General features: G+C 39.2%; 1 protein-coding gene across 2 annotated transcripts; it reads right to left on the bottom strand.

The window, feature by feature from the left end:
- Positions 1 to 2,162: 2,162 nt before the first annotated feature.
- On the bottom strand, positions 2,163 to 20,584 carry LOC127641614 (uncharacterized). Of its 2 annotated transcripts, XM_052124590.1 has the most exons (5): positions 20,482 to 20,584; positions 20,189 to 20,229; positions 13,159 to 13,359; positions 11,669 to 11,869; positions 2,163 to 2,516 (listed from the first exon to the last, which is right to left on the bottom strand). In XM_052124590.1, the coding sequence occupies exons 3-5, from the start codon at positions 13,297 to 13,299 to the stop codon at positions 2,166 to 2,168; spliced, it is 693 nt and encodes a 230-aa protein (XP_051980550.1). In that variant the 5' UTR covers positions 13,300 to 13,359; positions 20,189 to 20,229; positions 20,482 to 20,584; the 3' UTR covers positions 2,163 to 2,165. The 2 variants fall into 2 exon arrangements, with proteins under 2 accessions (XP_051980550.1, XP_051980551.1); XM_052124591.1 differs by lacking the exons at positions 20,189 to 20,229; positions 20,482 to 20,584 and adding an exon at positions 17,813 to 17,896.
- Between the last annotated feature and the right edge of the window lie 389 nt (positions 20,585 to 20,973).

Below are 20,973 nucleotides of genomic sequence, written 5' to 3'. Positions count from 1 at the left end.
ATTTCAAGATCGTAGTCCATCAATAGACCGAGGTGATGCAGGTTGGAGTTGGTATCAGTTCATCCTCTGAAGTCCATCATAATAGACCGAAGTGATGTTTGGCTGGCACCGGCTGCATTTAGTCATCATCATTCAGCGACATGAAGCAGTGGAGTCCAACACGAAGCAGGAATGGTGCTGGATCCAGCCGGTTCTGGTGACCTCAGGATAGGAGTCCCGAGGTTGAGACAAGGAAACAAATAAAAAGATGTAAGCATAGATGCCATAAAATGTATTGCAGAGTTAGAGATCATGATCACTGTTTCTGGTTCCGGAGACCCAACTAAAGCAGCCTAATTGTGGGTTGGAGGATAAATTAGGTGTATGTCTGGCTAAATAGATGAGTCGTTAGTCTAGACTTAAACTGAGAGGGTGTGTCTGCATCTCGAACAGTGTTTGGGAGACTATTCCATAGTTTAGGAGCCAAATATGAAAAGGATCTACCTCCTTTTGTGGATTTTGATATTCTAGGAACTATTAACAGGCCAGAATTTTGCGATCGTAATGAACGTGATGGAATATAGCGTGACAGAAGATCATTTAAGTACTGCGGAGCTAGACCATTCAAAGCTTTGTATGTAGTTAACAGAATTTTAAAATGCTGATGCATTTTGAACCAATTGAAGTTTATTTATTGATCTTGCTGGACATCCTCCCAGTAATGCATTACAATAATCTAGTCTTTAGGTCATGAGCGCATGAATTAGTTTTTCGGCATCAGCAACAGAGAGCATATGCCTTCATTTAGCACTATTTCTGAGGCGGAAGGATGCTGTGCTACAAACATCTGTAATTTGATTTTCAAAGGACAGATTGTATCAAACATAACACCTAAGTTTTTCACTGTTGAAGATGATGTAACAGAACATCCATCTAGAGTCAAATTATATTTTAGCGGCTTATTTTTAGAGGTTTTTGGTCCAATAATTAGAACCTCTGTTTTGTCAGAATTGAGTAGAAGGAAATTTCTGGCCATCCAATCTTTTATTTAATTGATACACTCTGCTAATTTTGAGAATTGTGAAATCTCATCAAGTTTTGAAGAAATATAAAGTTGTGTATCGTCAGCATAGCAGTGGAAACATATTCCACGATTCCTGATAATATCTCCCAGGGAAGCATATACATGGAGAAAAGCAGAAGCCCTAAAACTGATCCCTGTGGCACTCCATATTTAACTTTTGTTTGGTTTGACGATTCCTCATTTACATAGACAAAGTGGTAGTGGTCTGCTAAATATGACCTAAACCATGCTAATGCAACTCCACAAATTCCAACATAATTCTCCAGCCTATTCAAGAGAATGTCGTGATCTATCGTGTCGAATGCAGCACTTAGATCTAAAACTACTAGAAGAGAAATGCAGCCACGATCAGATGATAGATAGATAGATAGATAGATAGATAGATAGATAGATAGATAGATAGATAGATAGATAGATAGATAGATAGATAGATAGAAAAGACAGATATATAGATAGACAGACATATAGACAGACAGACAGACAGACAGATAGATAGATAGATAGATAAGACAGATAGATAGAAAGAAAAGACAGACATATAGATAGACAGACAGACAGACAGACAGACAGACAGACAGACAGACAGACAGAATACATACATAGACAGACAGATAGACAAACAGACAGAGATAGATAGAAAAGACAGATAGACAGACAGACAGATAGATAGATAAGACAGACAGACACAAAGACAGACTGACAGACAGATAAATAAGACAGATAGATAGAAAGAAAAGACAGACATATAGATAGACATATAGATAGACATATAGATAAACAGAAAGATAGACAGATAGATAGATAGATAGATAGATAGATAGATAGATAGATAGATAGATAGATAGATAGATAGATAGATAGATAGGATACATACATACATACATACATAGACAGACAGATAGACAGACAGACAGATAGATAGACAAAGAGACAGACAGTGAATAGATAGATAGACAGAGAGTGGAGAGAGACAAAAAGTGGTGTAACATGTGCTCTCTTAGGTTCATTAAAGACCAGAAGTGCTGCTGCATTCTGGATCATTTGGAGAGGTCTAATAGCACATGCAGGAAGGCCTGCAATGAGAGCGTTACAGTAGTCCAGTCTAGTTATGACAAGGCGACTGAACGAGCAGTTGTGTGGCATGTACAGAGAGGAAGGATCTTATCTTCCTGATATTGTCGAGTGTAAATCTACATGATCTTGCAGTCTTTGAAATGTGGTCAGTGAAATTTAGCTCATCATCAATGGTTACCCCTAGATTTCTGACCGTTTTGGAAGGTGAAACTGTAGTTGGACCCAGCTGCACGGTGATGTTGTGTTCAACAGCAGGGTTGGCTGGAAAGACAAGGAGTTCGGTCTTGGCTGAGTTGAGTTGAATGTGGTGTTCCTTCATCCAGGCTGAGATGTCTGCCAGACAGGCAGCGATTCGAGCAGTCACTGTGGTGTCGTTGGGCTGGAAAGACAAGTAGAGTTGCGTGTCATCAGCATAGCTGATAGATAGATAGATAGATAGATAGATAGATAGATAGATAGATAGATAGATAGATAGATAGATAGATAGATAGATAGATAGATAGATAGATAGATAGACAGACAAAGAGACAGACAGACAGACAGACAGACAGACAGACAGACAGACAGACAGATAGATAGACAGACAAAGAGACAGACAGACAGACAGACAGATAGATAGATAGATAGACAGACAGACAGACAGACAGACAGATAGATAGATAGATAGATAGACAGACAAAGACAGACAGACAGACAGACAGACAGACAGATAGATAGATAGACAGACAAAGAGACAGACAGACAGACAGACAGACAGACAGACAGATAGATAGATAGACAGACAAAGAGACAGACAGACAGACAGACAGACAGACAGATAGATAGATAGATAGATAGATAGATAGATAGATAGATAGATAGATAGATAGATAGATAGATAGATAGATAGATAGATAGATAGATAGATAGATAGATAAGACAGACAAAGAGACAGACAGACAGACAGACAGACAGACAGACAGACAGACAGATAGATAGATAGATAGATAGATAGATAGATAGATAGATAGATAGATAGATAGATAGATAGATAAGACAGACAGACAGATATTTAGGTAGATAGAAAGATAGATTTACGACTTGCAGATACAAATATATACACACATATACACATAGTGAATTTATTTTGATTAGTTATTTTTATATTTGTTAAACTAAATGTAATTATAGATTAAGGTGTAGTTCTTTTTTACACAGCCTCTGCTTTGGCAATACTGTATCGTTTATATTCATGCCAATAAAGACCCTTTGAATTGTATTGAATTGAATAGTGGACATATTGAAAACTGCACTGTGCAAAACTGCTAAAAAGTGGATATTTTAACAGAGAATCACAGACAGTTTCAATGCTGAACCTTTAGGGGCGTCCACGTGTTTTTAAACATGCAGATTTTATAAATAAATATATGGCCAGTTAAATGGACAGCCTTTGCGGTCTCTCATCCGTGTCTAGAAAAGCACTTCATAAATTAAATGAATTATTACTATTATTAATGTTATTATTAGTAGTATTATAGTTTTCTTGTTATTATCCTTATAAGTCCATCAATACAATTTTCTCGTGTTATTGTATAATTCCACCTGAATTATTCACTTTAATACTGTGCTTGCAAAATTTAGAATGACATTAAAAATCATTTCTGCAACAGTACATCTCAGATGTAAAAAACTCTTTATCATTTGTGAGCACTTTTCCATAGACTCACATTGTATACCAGTGGGGAAACAATAAAGGGCCAAGGAGTACGTTTTAGGCCGCTGTGTTGGCTACTGAATGAGCGATCGTTCCCAAACTTTGCACACACAATCGGGGTCTTTCCACGAGAAACATATTACACTTTTGTGTGCCCAGGCCCAGGGGAACACATTTTATTACAGTAATAATATGCTTAATATAGTCTGATTCTATTAAGCCTCTGTTAAATGATTACATTTAAGGTCACGCGTTGGCTACTGAACGAGCGATCGTTCCCAAACTTTGCACACACAATCGGGGTCTTCCCACGAGAAACATATTACACTTTTGTGTGCCCAGCCCCATGGGAACCCGTTTTATTACAGTCAAAATATGCTTAATATAGTCGAGCCTATATAAAGCCTCTGTGAAAGGAGTACGTTTTAGGCCGGCGTGTTGGCTACGAACGAGCGATCGTTCCCAAACTTTGCACACGCTATCGGGGTCTTTCCACGAGAAACATATTACACTTTTGTGTGTCCCGCCCCAGGGGAACCCCTATTATTACCGTATAAATATGCTTAATATGGTCGGGCCAATATAAAGCCTCTGTGAAAGGAGCACGTTTTAGGCCGCCGTGTTGGCTACTGAACGAGCGATCGTTCCCAAACTTAGCACACGCTATCGGGGTCTTTCCACGAGAAACATATTACACTTTTGTGTGTCCCGCCCCAGTGGAACCGTTTTATTACATTTATGCTTAATATAGGCGGCATGCTTAATATGGAGTGGTGGTGGTGGTGTAGTGGACTAAAGCACATCACTGGTAATCAGAAGGTTGCTGGTTCGATCCCCACAGCCACTACCATTGTGTCCTTGAGCAAGACACTTAATCCAAGTTGCTCCGGGAATTGTCCCTGTAATAAGTGCACTGTAAGTCGCTTTGGATAAAAGCGTCTGCCAAATGCATAAATGTAAATGTCAATTTCTGCTTGGCACCGCTGAGGTCACAAAAGAGCTGCCGCTAGCATGTCAGGGAGTCACTTTACCTGATCGAGCTCACTCACAGACTGTGTCTGACCGCATGGCTACCTGTCGGTGCATCACAAAATGGGTGGTTTTCATCCCTATATCCCATAACCTAACCTAACTTCTTAACATAACCAACTTCTAAGCTAATAAAAGTCAAATGTATCATCAAGGCACCATGCTTACACAAATTAAGATTGCATCACTTTATTCATCTTTAACTGTAAACTTAACCAACTTCTGAACATGACACATTTCCAAACTAAATGCAAGTCACACTGATCAAAAAGACACAACATTTACACAATATAGAGCAAGTTAGACCGTAGGAGAAGTCTGTATTTGAGTCTAAATCAAAACTCTTAAGACCGATCGAGGACAAAGCCAATCAGACAGCTAGAGGATCACATATAGAACACGTATACAACGTTTAAAAAAAAATCGGACCAACGGAACCAAAGTTAAAGAAGATGGCGTGTTTGCCATCGGTGGTTTCTATCCTCTGTCCTGCTCTGGCCTGACCGAGGGCTGCCACGGGCCCCGAAAACACTCCACTCAAACCTACGCCGATCGACTCCAAACGCCCCCAAACGCGCTCCTAGCACGGTCCCCGGACGCCACCGGGACGCCAGCGGGAAACCAACCACGCTGTCAAATTCCGCTACAGCACGCACCATATATAATGCGGGCCATAGCGAAGCCCCGTATCTCCGCGAGCGTACCTCCCAGAGTCACGGGGCCAATGCTGGTCTTCTCGGCAACCCCCAGGCCCACACCGCCAGCACCTTCAGAACAGCAGCCACCCACAGACAAACATTTTTCTATAGACTGACATTGTATGGACTGACGCCCAGCGGCGGGGCCAAGCTATTACCACGTGCTGGTGGTTGGGAGCAGAGGGATTCAAGCCTTTAAGTTGCATTTTTAAACTTTGAAGGGTCGTTACAAATGTAAATCTTTGTGCGCTCCCTAGACGCTTACAATTCGAGAGCCCGCTGGTGGATTGTTCCCTTCAATCGATTCCTTGAGTTTTCTTCAGTTGGTCTTAAAAAGGCTTTGAAGTGTGAAAACCCGTCGCAAAACCACAAAGTTACAATTTTAACTCACTGGAGCCTCAGCCATTTCACGTATCGCTATTTATTGTTATTATATTGTTTTTAAAGCTCCTCTTGTCACAATAAAATTCATCATCCCTTCACTTGTGAACTCATTTCTAAAATGCAACGGTTATCCGGCTTCATCAAGTTGGCAGAGGTGTGGACTCGAGTCGCGTGACTTGGACTTGACTTGGACTTGACTCGGACTCGAGTCACTAATTTGATGACTTGCGACTCGACTCGATAGAATTAAAAAAGACTTGCGACTCGACTTAGACTTTGACAGCAATGATTGCAACTTGACTTGGACTTCAGCCGTCTGACTTGGAAATACTTATACTTTTTAAAACCAAAGATAAGAGTTGTATAATTAAAAAATGTGCAGTAAATCAACGATTAATTTCCCAAATAGACGATTCATTTGATTTTCAAATCTGCATTTCAACGCTCCATATTCAACCAATCAGCTTCCACGAAAGCTGGACCAAGTTTGAAGACCGCGGCGCGCATTTAAGGACTAGGACACAGCAAAAATTATACCAAAGGTGATATAATTGGGATATATTGAATACAGCGTTAAAGGCAACAAAAGGATTGCGACATGTAGAACCTGTGGTTACAAAATTACAGACACCTCGTCGACAACGTCCAATTTTGTGAGGAATCTGAAAATCCACAGACAGAGGTAAGTTGATTTACAGGCTAACAAAGTCTGCATATTGAACCGCAAACTTTTACTGCGGTCGGTAGCATTTAACGCTTTATAGCAATTGGTGTAATGGACAAAATCTTCCCGGTGTTTTATTACCCTGTTGTATGACCTCGATAAAGGAACGCCATTTATTGTGACCACACACGTTGGTGCTTTTTGAGCATAACTGGTTAAAATGTGCATGTAAACACACTCATTCTTTTGCGGACGTGCTGGTCCTCTGTCACGCGTTTAGCTATATTTATTTAATTATATTGGTCGTGGTTCTAAAAATCACAAATCCGATCATTTACTCGGTTTGCGGCACTTTACAGTATAGAACTCAGTATATGCAACTTAAATGTCTGCCCTTAGCCACTGCCTGGTAATATTTCAGATTTCACTCACCAGTTCAGCACGTTCAGCGTCCTTTCACAGCGTGTTTATAGTAAAAGTTTGGTTTGCCTTAATGTGTGTCCAAAGATAAGATCCATGTATCATCTTTATTACCCTCTTTGGTCTTTACGGGTAGATATCGATAAAAAAAAAGAAAGATAAAATTAGATTTTAAATTAGAAACTTCTAGATAAAATTAGTATACATTTACTATAGTAATTAATACTCTGACACTAATTTGGGCAAAGCGCACTAATGACTTCTTTAAGACTTGAAGCTAAAAGTTGACGATTTGTAAATTGACTTGGACTTGACTTGGGACTTGCCTGCCTTGACTTGGGACTTGCCTGCCTTGACTTGGGACTTGCCTGCCTTGACTTGGGACTTCACTGGACTTTAATGCAATGACTTGAGACTTACTTGTGACTTGGAAAACAATGACTTGGTCCCACCTCTGCAAGTTGGACACGTGGAGAGTTGCAATGTCAAGTCACTTTTTCTGGTTGACTGTAACTTCTATATTATGTCTTTGACGGGCATAAAAAACAAAAAATCATTGAAAAGTCAAAAAATGCTTTCATTGTTCAACCTTATATTATTTTTATTATTTATTATTATTTTTTGGCTGTTCATGTTCTGCAATTTTGGACACAATTTAATGTAAGACCTTGGCATGATTATTAATAAAAAAAATAAATAAAAAAAAGTTATCTTTAAGGAAATCTGAATTGATGTGTTGTTATTGTAATCGATGACTCAGCGAGTGAACCGCGAATGGGCTTTATTGGATTTCGCAGATTTCATTTCAAAGGGCAAAACGCCCCTAACAAGTGTGTCATCTCATTATCGTGGCAAGATTCGATGCCGTTTTTATTCTTAAAAGTTTTTCAAGTCCTTCGGTTATTTTCTGATGCATTTGTTTTGGAACAATTTCTTTAATAGGCTATATTTACTGGACTCAAGTCTGCTCTGCTCGCAACACAATAATCTCCTCCTCACAAGCATGCCCCGATAAGTTTCATGAAATGATAATAATAATAAAGGATTGAGTTTATCCCACCCAACAATTCCTACAAAAACATTTCAGCGTTCTTGTGAAAAATGCGTTCATTACCACGTCTCCATTACAGTCGTATTCATGCAAATCTTAAAGGCGTGCATGTGACATTTTTAAACCACTCACAACCTACGTGCAAAAGACTCTTCTACCTTTTCAGCGCTACATTTCCATTGCTCTCTTCTTCTGTTCATCTCTCCTCGTCACATGAATGCAGACGGAATTCTGAATTCGATGACACCAAGCTTGGCAAAATCGGACCGACCGTCCTAAAGATTTATCTGTGAAACAATCCAGCCAATCAGATTCGATATGCAAATGAGGGTGGACATAATGAGGGTGGAAGTCGTTTTTACCTCTATACCTACAGACTTTTTAACCCCAGAGGGCTAGGGGTTAGGGTCAACTAGTGATTTAACCCCAACTAACCCCAGCGGACTGGGGCTAACCCTAGTGGACTGATGGAGAATTACACTTTACTACTTACAAATTTAAACCTATGCAATATTTGAAGCAGTTTATTTTCAAAACATTTTGTTTTCTACAAAATATCCTTCTGTTATTTGTTTTTCATTTATTTCATTTTTGGAAACATATCTTTGATCAAATTAACTGGACTCAAAAATACTCCTCACATACAAGTAAAAGAAATATTGTGAAATAATAATAATAATGATAAAAAAGTTTAAACATTATTTAAAAGCTTTATTAGTTAGTTAGTTAATTAGTTACATAGAGACACACAAAACCAGACACAGACAGACAGACAGACAGACTGATAGATAGACAGAGAGACAGACAGACAGATAGTCAAGTCAATTTTATTCAGTATAGCGCCTTTCACAACACACATCGTTTCAAAGCAGCTTTACAGAAGATCAGCATTAACAGACGATAAAACTGTAATGTCGATGAATCATCATTGTGCAATTAGATAAAATACGATTCTTAATCGTGTTTAAAAATAATTAAATAATAATTGTATTAATAACCCCAGTGAGCAAGCTGTAGGCTGACTGTGGCAAGGAACACAAAACTCCATAAGATGTGGATTAATGGAGAAAAATAACCTTGGGAGAAACCAGACTTACTGTGGGGGCCAGTTCCCTCTGGCTAACATCATGAATATAATGTAAATATTACTTGTGTATAGTTAAAATCATGGTTTAAAATTATTAAACTAAGTAAGGGTTAAGGGTCATTGTTTAAACATTGATTGTGTTTGAACTGTAAGATTAATGACCACAGGCTTTGAAGTCCATCTAGATTAATTGCAGAAGTTCACATAGATGCAATTGTCCTTGTTAATTGGCTGATGAAGGCTTTTGTTGGCAATAGCTAGTCTATGCATTCCATTTCAAGATCGTAGTCCATCAATAGACCGAGGTGATGCAGGTTGGAGTTGGTATCAGTTCATCCTCTGAAGTCCATCATAATAGACCGAAGTGATGTTTGGCTGGCACCGGCTGCATTTAGTCATCATCATTCAGCGACATGAAGCAGTGGAGTCCAACACGAAGCAGGAATGGTGCTGGATCCAGCCGGTTCTGGTGACCTCAGGATAGGAGTCCCGAGGTTGAGACAAGGAAACAAATAAAAAGATGTAAGCATAGATGCCATAAAATGTATTGCAGAGTTAGAGATCATGATCACTGTTTCTGGTTCCGGGAGACCCAACTAAAGCAGCCTAATTGTGGGTTGGAGGATAAATTAGGTGTATGTCTGGCTAAATAGATGAGTCGTTAGTCTAGACTTAAACTGAGAGGGTGTGTCTGCATCTCGAACAGTGTTTGGGAGACTATTCCATAGTTTAGGAGCCAAATATGAAAAGGATCTACCTCCTTTTGTGGATTTTGATATTCTAGGAACTATTAACAGGCCAGAATTTTGCGATCGTAATGAACGTGATGGAATATAGCGTGACAGAAGATCATTTAAGTACTGCGGAGCTAGACCATTCAAAGCTTTGTATGTAGTTAACAGAATTTTAAAATGCTGATGCATTTTGAACCAATTGAAGTTTATTTATTGATCTTGCTGGACATCCTCCCAGTAATGCATTACAATAATCTAGTCTTTAGGTCATGAGCGCATGAATTAGTTTTTCGGCATCAGCAACAGAGAGCATATGCCTTCATTTAGCACTATTTCTGAGGCGGAAGAATGCTGTGCTACAAACATCTGTAATTTGATTTTCAAAGGACAGATTGTATCAAACATAACACCTAAGTTTTTCACTGTTGAAGATGATGTAACAGAACATCCATCTAGAGTCAAATTATATTTTAGCGGCTTATTTTTAGAGGTTTTTGGTCCAATAATTAGAACCTCTGTTTTGTCAGAATTGAGTAGAAGGAAATTTCTGGCCATCCAATCTTTTATTTAATTGATACACTCTGCTAATTTTGAGAATTGTGAAATCTCATCAAGTTTTGAAGAAATATAAAGTTGTGTATCGTCAGCATAGCAGTGGAAACATATTCCACGATTCCTGATAATATCTCCCAGGGGAAGCATATACATGGAGAAAAGCAGAAGCCCTAAAACTGATCCCTGTGGCACTCCATATTTAACTTTTGTTTGGTTTGACGATTCCTCATTTACATAGACAAAGTGGTAGTGGTCTGCTAAATATGACCTAAACCATGCTAATGCAACTCCACAAATTCCAACATAATTCTCCAGCCTATTCAAGAGAATGTCGTGATCTATCGTGTCGAATGCAGCACTTAGATCTAAAACTACTAGAAGAGAAATGCAGCCGCGATCAGATGATAGATAGATAGATAGATAGATAGATAGATAGATAGATAGATAGATAGATAGATAGATAGATAGATAAGACAGATAGATAGAAAGAAAAGACAGACATATAGATAGACAGACAGACAGACAGACAGACAGACAGACAGACAGACAGATAGAATACATACATAGACAGACAGATAGACAAACAGACAGAGATAGATAGAAAAGACAGATAGACAGACAGATAGATAGATAAGACAGACAGACACAAAGACAGACTGACAGACAGATAGATAAGACAGATAGATAGAAAGAAAAGACAGACATATAGATAGACATATAGATAAACAGAAAGATAGACAGATAGATAGATAGATAGATAGATAGATAGATAGATAGATAGATAGATAGATAGATAGATAGATAGATAGATAGATAGATAGGATACATACATACATACATACATACATACATAGACAGACAGATAGACAGACAGACAGATAGATAGACAAAGAGACAGACAGTGAATAGATAGATAGACAGAGAGCGGAGAGAGACAAAAAGTGGTGTAACATGTGCTCTCTTAGGTTCATTAAAGACCAGAAGTGCTGCTGCATTCTGGATCATTTGGAGAGGTCTAATAGCACATGCAGGAAGGCCTGCAATGAGAGCGTTACAGTAGTCCAGTCTAGTTATGACAAGGCGACTGAACGAGCAGTTGTGTGGCATGTACAGAGAGGAAGGATCTTATCTTCCTGATATTGTCGAGTGTAAATCTACATGATCTTGCAGTCTTTGAAATGTGGTCAGTGAAATTTAGCTCATCATCAATGGTTACCCCTAGATTTCTGACCGTTTTGGAAGGTGAAACTGTAGTTGGACCCAGCTGCACGGTGATGTTGTGTTCAACAGCAGGGTTGGCTGGAAAGACAAGGAGTTCGGTCTTGGCTGAGTTGAGTTGAATGTGGTGTTCCTTCATCCAGGCTGAGATGTCTGCCAGACAGGCAGCGATTCGAGCAGTCACTGTGGTGTCGTTGGGCTGGAAAGACAAGTAGAGTTACGTGTCATCAGCATAGCTGATAGATAGATAGATAGATAGATAGATAGATAGATAGATAGATAGATAGATAGATAGATAGATAGATAGATAGATAGATAGATAGATAGATAGATAGATAGATAGACAGACAGACAGACAGACAGACAGACAGACAGACAGACAGATAGATAGATAGATAAGACAGATAGATAGAAAGAAAAGACAGACATATAGATAGACAGACAGACAGACAGACAGACAGACAGACAGATAGATAGATAAGACAGATAGATAGAAAGAAAAGACAGACATATAGATAGACAGACAGACAGACAGACAGACAGACAGACAGATAGATAGATAGAATACATACATAGACAGACAGATAGACAAACAGACAGAGATAGATAGAAAAGACAGACAGACAGACAGACAGACAGATAGATAGATAGATAAGACAGATAGATAGAAAGAAAAGACAGACATATAGATAGACAGACAGACAGACATATAGACAGACAGACAGACAGACAGATAGATAGATAGATAAGACAGATAGATAGAAAGAAAAGACAGACATATAGATAGACAGACAGACAGACAGACAGACAGACAGACAGATAGATAGAATACATACATAGACAGACAGATAGACAAACAGACAGAGATAGATAGAAAAGACAGATAGACAGACAGACAGATAGATAGATAAGACAGACAGACACAAAGACAGACTGACAGACAGATAGATAGAAAGAAAAGACAGACATATAGATAGACATATAGATAAACAGAAAGATAGACAGATAGACAGATAGATAGATAGATAGATAGATAGATAGATAGATAGATAGATAGATAGATAGATAGATAGATAGATAGATAGATAGATAGATAGGATACATACTTACATAAATACATACATAGACAGACAGATAGACAGACAGACAGATAGATAGACAAAGAGACAGACAGTGAATAGATAGATAGACAGAGAGTGGAGAGAGACAAAAAGTGGTGTAACATGTGCTCTCTTAGGTTCATTAAAGACCAGAAGTGCTGCTGCATTCTGGATCATTTGGAGAGGTCTAATAGCACATGCAGGAAGGCCTGCAATGAGAGCGTTACAGTAGTCCAGTCTAGTTATGACAAGGCGACTGAACGAGCAGTTGTGTGGCATGTACAGAGAGGAAGGATCTTATCTTCCTGATATTGTCGAGTGTAAATCTACATGATCTTGCAGTCTTTGAAATGTGGTCAGTGAAATTTAGCTCATCATCAATGGTTACCCCTAGATTTCTGACCGTTTTGGAAGGTGAAACTGTAGTTGGACCCAGCTGCACGGTGATGTTGTGTTCAACAGCAGGGTTGGCTGGAAAGACAAGGAGTTCGGTCTTGGCTGAGTTGAGTTGAATGTGGTGTTCCTTCATCCAGGCTGAGATGTCTGCCAGACAGGCAGCGATTCGAGCAGTCACTGTGGTGTCGTTGGGCTGGAAAGACAAGTAGAGTTACGTGTCATCAGCATAGCTGATAGATAGATAGATAGATAGATAGATAGATAGATAGATAGATAGATAGATAGATAGATAGATAGATAGATAGATAGATAGATAGATAGATAGATAGATAGATAGATAGATAGACAGACAAAGAGACAGACAGACAGACAGACAGACAGACAGATAGATAGATAGACAGACAAAGAGACAGACAGACAGACAGACAGATAGATAGACAGATAGATAGACAGACAGACAGACAGACAGACAGACAGACAGATAGATAGATAGATAGATAGATAGACAGACAAAGAGACAGACAGACAGACAGATAGATAGATAGACAGACAAAGAGACAGACAGACAGACAGACAGACAGACAGATAGATAGACAGACAAAGAGACAGACAGACAGACAGACAGACAGACAGATAGATAGATAGACAGACAGATAGACAGACAGACAGATAGATAGATAGATAGATAGATAGATAGATAGATAGATAGATAAGACAGACAAAGAGACAGACAGACAGACAGACAGACAGACAGACAGACAGACAGATAGATAGATAGATAAGACAGACAGACAGATATTTAGGTAGATAGAAAGATAGATTTACGACTTGCAGATACAAATATATACACACATATACACATAGTGAATTTATTTTGATTAGTTATTTTTATATTTGTTAAACTAAATGTAATTATAGATTAAGGTGTAGTTCTTTTTACACAGCCTCTGCTTTGGCAATACTGTATCGTTTATATTCATGCCAATAAAGACCCTTTGAATTGTATTGAATTGAATAGTGGACATATTGAAAACTGCACTGTGCAAAACTGCTAAAAAGTGGATATTTTAACAGAGAATCACAGACAGTTTCAATGCTGAACCTTTAGGGGCGTCCACGTGTTTTTAAACATGCAGATTTTATAAATAAATATATGGCCAGTTAAATGGACAGCCTTTGCGGTCTCTCATCCGTGTCTAGAAAAGCACTTCATAAATTAAATGAATTATTACTATTATTAATGTTATTATTAGTAGTATTATAGTTTTCTTGTTATTATCCTTATAAGTCCATCAATACAATTTTCTCGTGTTATTGTATAATTCCACCTGAATTATTCACTTTAATACTGTGCTTGCAAAATTTAGAATGACATTAAAAATCATTTCTGCAACAGTACATCTCAGATGTAAAAACTCTTTATCATTTGTGAGCACTTTTCCATAGACTCACATTGTATACCAGTGGGGAAACAATAAAGGGCCAAGGAGTACGTTTTAGGCCGCTGTGTTGGCTACTGAACGAGCGATCGTTCCCAAACTTTGCACACACAATCGGGGTCTTTCCACGAGAAACATATTACACTTTTGTGTGCCCAGGCCCAGGGGAACACATTTTATTACAGTAATAATATGCTTAATATAGTCTGATTCTATTAAGCCTCTGTTAAATGATTACATTTAAGGCCGCCGCGTTGGCTACTGAACGAGCGATCGTTCCCAAACTTTGCACACACAATCGGGGTCTTCCCACGAGAAACATATTACACTTTTGTGTGCCCAGCCCCATGGGAACCCGTTTTATTACAGTCAAAATATGCTTAATATAGTCGAGCCTATATAAAGCCTCTGTGAAAGGAGTACGTTTTAGGCCGGCGTGTTGGCTACTGAACGAGCGATCGTTCCCAAACTTTGCACACGCTATCGGGGTCTTTCCACGAGAAACATATTACACTTTTGTGTGTCCCGCCCCAGGGGAACCCCTATTATTACCGTATAAATATGCTTAATATGGTCGGGCCAATATAAAGCCTCTGTGAAAGGAGCACGTTTTAGGCCGCCGTGTTGGCTACTGAACGAGCGATCGTTCCCAAACTTTGCACACGCTTATCGGGGTCTTTCCACGAGAAACATATTACACTTTTGTGTGTCCCGCCCCAGTGGAACCGTTTTATTACATTTATGCTTAATATAGGCGGCATGCTTAATATGGAGTGGTGGTGGTGGTGTAGTGGACTAAAGCACATCACTGGTAATCAGAAGGTTGCTGGTTCGATCCCCACAGCCACTACCATTGTGTCCTTGAGCAAGACACTTAATCCAAGTTGCTCCGGGAATTGTCCCTGTAATAAGTGCACTGTAAGTCGCTTTGGATAAAAGCGTCTGCCAAATGCATAAATGTAAATGTCAATTTCTGCTTGGCACCGCTGAGGTCACAAAAGAGCTGCCGCTAGCATGTCAGGGAGTCACTTTACCTGATCGAGCTCACTCACAGACTGTGTCTGACCGCATGGCTACCTGTCGGTGCATCACAAAATGGGTGGTTTTCATCCCTATATCCCATAACCTAACCTAACTTCTTAACATAACCAACTTCTAAGCTAATAAAAGTCAAATGTATCATCAAGGCACCATGCTTACGCAAATTAAGATTGCATCACTTTATTCATCTTTAACTGTAAACTTAACCAACTTCTGAACATGACACATTTCCAAACTAAATGCAAGTCACACTGATCAAAAAGACACAACATTTACACAATATAGAGCAAGTTAGACCGTAGGAGAAGTCTGTATTTGAGTCTAAATCAAAACTCTTAAGACCGATCGAGGACAAAGCCAATCAGACAGCTAGAGGATCACATATAGAACACGTATACAACGTTTAAAAAAAAATCGGACCAACGGAACCAAAGTTAAAGAAGATGGCGTGTTTGCCATCGGTGGTTTCTATCCTCTGTCCTGCTCTGGCCTGACCGAGGGCTGCCACGGGCCCCGAAAACACTCCACTCAAACCTACGCCGATCGACTCCAAACGCCCCCAAACGCGCTCCTAGCACGGTCCCCCGGACGCCACCGGACGCCAGCGGGAAACCAACCACGCTGTCAAATTCCGCTACAGCACGCACCATATATAATGCGGGCCATAGCGAAGCCCCGTATCTCCGCGAGCGTACCTCCCAGAGTCACGGGGCCAATGCTGGTCTTCTCGGCAACCCCAGGCCCACACCGCCAGCACCTTCAGAACAGCAGCCACCCACAGACAAACATTTTTCTATAGACTGACATTGTATGGACTGCCGCCCAGCGGCGGGGCCAAGCTATTACCACGTGCTGGTGGTTGGGAGCAGAGGGATTCAAGCCTTTAAGTTGCATTTTTAAACTTTGAAGGGTCGTTACAAATGTAAATCTTTGTGCGCTCCCTAGACGTTTACAATTCGAGAGCCCGCTGGTGGATTGTTCCCTTCAATCGATTCCTTGAGTTTTCTTCAGTTGGTCTTAAAAAGGCTTTGAAGTGTGAAAACCCGTCGCAAAACCACAAAGTTACAATTTTAACTCACTGGAGCCTCAGCCATTTCACGTATCGCTATTTATTGTTATTATATTGTTTTTAAAGCTCCTCTTGTCACAATAAAATTCATCATCCCTTCACTTGTGAACTCATTTCTAAAATGCAACGGTTATCCGGCTTCATCAAGTTGGCAGAGGTGTGGACTCGAGTCGCGTGACTTGGACTTGACTTGGACTTGACTCGGACTCGAGTCACTAATTTGATGACTTGCGACTCGACTCGATAGAATTAAAAAAGACTTGCGACTCGACTTAGACTTTGACAGCAATGATTGCAACTTGACTTGGACTTCAGCCGTCTGACTTGGAAATACTTATACTTTTTAAAACCAAAGATAAGAGTTGTATAATTAAAAATGTGCAGTAAATCAACGATTAATTTCCCAAATAGACGATTCATTTGATTTTCAAATCTGCATTTCAACGCTCCATATTCAACCAATCAGCTTCCACGAAAGCTGGACCAAGTTTGAAGATCACGGCGCGCATTTAAGGACTAGGACACAGCAAAAATTATACCAAAGGTGATATAATTGGGATATATTGAATACAGCGTTAAAGGCAACAAAAGGATTGCGACATGTAGAACCTGTGGTTACAAAATTACAGACACCTCGTCGACAACGTCCAATTTTGTGAGGAATCTGAAAATCCACAGACAGAGGTAAGTTGATTTACAGGCTAACAAAGTCTGCATATTGAACCGCAAACTTTTACTGCGGTCGGTAGCATTTAACGCTTTATAGCAATTGGTGTAATGGACAAAATCTTCCCGGTGTTTTATTACCCTGTTGTATGACCTCGATAAAGGAACGCCATTTATTGTGACCACACACGTTGGTGCTTTTTGAGCATAACTGGTTAAAATGTGCATGTAAACACACTCATTCTTTTGCGGACGTGCTGGTCCTCTGTCACGCGTTTAGCTATATTTATTTAATTATATTGGTCGTGGTTCTAAAAATCACAAATCCGATCATTTACTCGGTTTGCGGCACTTTACAGTATAGAACTCGTATATGCAACTTAAATGTCTGCCCTTAGCCACTGCCTGGTAATATTTCAGATTTCACTCACCAGTTCAGCACGTTCAGCGTCCTTTCACAGCGTGTTTATAGTAAAAGTTTGGTTTGCCTTAATGTGTGTCCAAAGATAAGATCCATGTATCATCTTTATTACCCTCTTTGGTCTTTACGGGTAGATATCGATAAAAAAAAAGAAAGATAAAATTAGATTTTAAATTAGAAACTTCTAGATAAAATTAGTATACATTTACTATAGTAATTAATACTCTGACACTAATTTGGGCAAAGCGCACTAATGACTTCTTTAAGACTTGAAGCTAAAAGTTGACGATTTGTAAATTGACTTGGACTTGACTTGGGACTTGCCTGCCTTGACTTGGGACTTGCCTGCCTTGACTTGGGACTTGCCTGCCTTGACTTGGGACTTCACTGGACTTTAATGCAATGACTTGAGACTTACTTGTGACTTGGAAAACAATGACTTGGTCCCACCTCTGCAAGTTGGACACGTGGAGAGTTGCAATGTCAAGTCACTTTTTCTGGTTGACTGTAACTTCTATATTATGTCTTTGACGGGCATAAAAAACAAAAAATCATTGAAAAGTCAAAAAATGCTTTCATTGTTCAACCTTATATTATTTTTATTATTTATTATTATTTTTTGGCTGTTCATGTTCTGCAATTTTGGACACAATTTAATGTAAGACCTTGGCATGATTATTAATAAAAAATAAATTAAATAAAAAAAAAAGTTATCTTTAAGGAAATCTGAATTGATGTGTTGTTATTGTAATCGATGACTCAGCGAGTGAACCGCTGAATGGGCTTTATTGGATTTCGCAGATTTCATTTCAAAGGGCAAAACGCCCCTAACAAGTGTGTCATCTCATTATCGTGGCAAGATTCGATGCCGTTTTTATTCTTAAAAGTTTTTCAAGTCCTTCGGTTATTTTCTGATGCATTTGTTTTTGGAACAATTTCTTTAATAGGCTATATTTACTGGACTCAAGTCTGCTCTGCTCGCAACACAATAATCTCCTCCTCACAAGCATGCCCCGATAAGTTTCATGAAATGATAATAATAATAAAGGATTGAGTTTATCCCACCCAACAATTCCTACAAAAACATTTCAGCGTTCTTGTGAAAAATGCGTTCATTACCACGTCTCCATTACAGTCGTATTCATGCAAATCTTAAAGGCGTGCATGTGACATTTTTAAACCACTCACAACCTACGTGCAAAAGACTCTTCTACCTTTTCAGCGCTACATTTCCATTGCTCTCTTCTTCTGTTCATCTCTCCTCGTCACATGAATGCAGACGGAATTCTGAATTCGATGACACCAAGCTTGGCAAAATCGGACCGACCGTCCTAAAGATTTATCTGTGAAACAATCCAGCCAATCAGATTCGATATGCAAATGAGGGTGGACATAATGAGGGTGGAAGTCGTTTTTACCTCTATACCTAACCCTAACCCTAACCCTAACCTAACCCTAACCCTAACCCTAACCCTAACCCTAACTAACCCTAACCTAACCCTAACCCTAACCCTAACCCTAACCCTAACCTAACCCTAACCCTAACCCTAACCCTAACCCTAACCCTAACCCTAACCTAACCCTAACCCTAAATCAAATATATATAAATAAAGTATTTCTATAATTTTTTGAAAAGACAGCTAATGTTCTGACTGGCTGGAAATAGTTTATTTTCAAACCAAAAATATGGAAAAGGCTCCAATTGGCTCATTCAAACTGAGTCTCACCTCCATCACTATGATTTACATTCAAATTTTTGAAAAAAAGCCCTTCTGAAATTATTTTGAAAAGACAGCTACTTTTCTGATTGGCTGAGAGCTGTTTCTTTTTAAACCAAAAGTATGGGAGAAGCTCCTATTGACTCATTCAAATTGAGTCCCGCCCCCCACACTATAAAAAGGGACAACTGAGGATGCAGAAGCTCATTCACTGCTTCCAGCTCTTAATGAGAAAGCCTCTAACACTCTTTTGCAATTTAAAAACTTTTTATTCTGATCCTCAACACACTTTGATCTCTTTTCATTTCTTTATTTGACAATTGATTTATTCATTTTGGGATTAATTTCTTTACTTTTAATTTTTTTATTATTCATTTTGGGATTTACATTTTTCAAAATTAGAACAAGCCTGCCTGAAGAAGGTTCCAAGAGAACCGAAACGTTGCAACGGCTTGTTCAGTTTACAAATTTTTCACATAAAAAACTTAAGAAAAGCTATTTTATTTTATTTGTTTACATTCAAAAAAATATTGACATATAAGCCACAACAATTTTTTTTGTTTTACTTACCTTAAAATCCTTGCTTTTATTTTCACATTTAGAATAACAGCCTGTTCATATAAAAACATAGAAGACATATAACCCCAAAAAAACTTAGTTTTACTTACCTTAATTTCTTTGCTTTTGTTTTCACACTTAAAGCAACAGCCTGTTCATATAAAAACATAAAAGCATTTTTATTTGATTAACTCTATTTGGCCCTGTGATGGACTGGCGACCTGTCCAGGGTGTCCCCTGCCTTTCGCCCAATGTTAGCTGGGATAGGCTCCAGCCCCCCGCGACCCTGTACACAGGATAAGCGGTTGACGATGGATGGATGGATGGATGGATGGATAACTCTATTTGACTCGCTTTGATTTATAAGTTACAAAAAAACAAGACAATTTTTAGATTTACTTACCTGATTTCAATTTCTGCAAGAAAAATCCTTACTTTTACAGTTACAAATTCAAAACAACATTTCCTAAAACTATGGTTTGGCCAGAAAGGGACGGTTGGACGGTGGTCACACGTGGTCGCAGGCTTGCCAGGCATGGCACAGTCTGGCCTATGCCCCGTTCCTACCGCGACACTGAACGTCATGCACAGGGAGAAAGAGCGTTCACCTATGCGGATGCAGTCAAATATGGTGGCCATCAGGCCCAGCGTCATGCACAGGAAGAGAGAGTGCATGCACGTGCAGTAAAATATGGTGGCCACATGAGGGCAGCACAGACTCACCATAGTCAGTCTTATCAGTGGTCTGGCAGACCACAATTTTTTGAACCCGTACATTGATGTTCCACCAAAAATCCTTTACGAAGGAACCACGGGGATGGGTGCAGAACAAAACACAGAAAGTTCGTTCACACCTGCAAAATAAAAACACACATCAGAAACAAAAAATAAAGCC

The sequence above is a fragment of the Xyrauchen texanus genome, unplaced genomic scaffold (genome assembly GCF_025860055.1).
Source record: "Xyrauchen texanus isolate HMW12.3.18 unplaced genomic scaffold, RBS_HiC_50CHRs HiC_scaffold_118, whole genome shotgun sequence".
Taxonomy (NCBI): domain Eukaryota; kingdom Metazoa; phylum Chordata; class Actinopteri; order Cypriniformes; family Catostomidae; genus Xyrauchen; species Xyrauchen texanus.
This window is presented reverse-complemented; position numbering and strand designations above follow the sequence as displayed.

Coding starts and splice junctions, on each gene's coding strand:
- LOC127641614 (XM_052124590.1), bottom strand. CDS start 13,299: ATGAAGGAACACCACATTCAACTCAACTCAGCCAAGACCGAACTCCTT. Junction 11,870..13,158: donor AAACGGTCAGAAATCTAGGG/GTAACCATTGAT, acceptor TTGTCTTTCCAG/CCCAACGACACCACAGTGAC. Junction 2,517..11,668: donor AAACGGTCAGAAATCTAGGG/GTAACCATTGAT, acceptor TTGTCTTTCCAG/CCCAACGACACCACAGTGAC.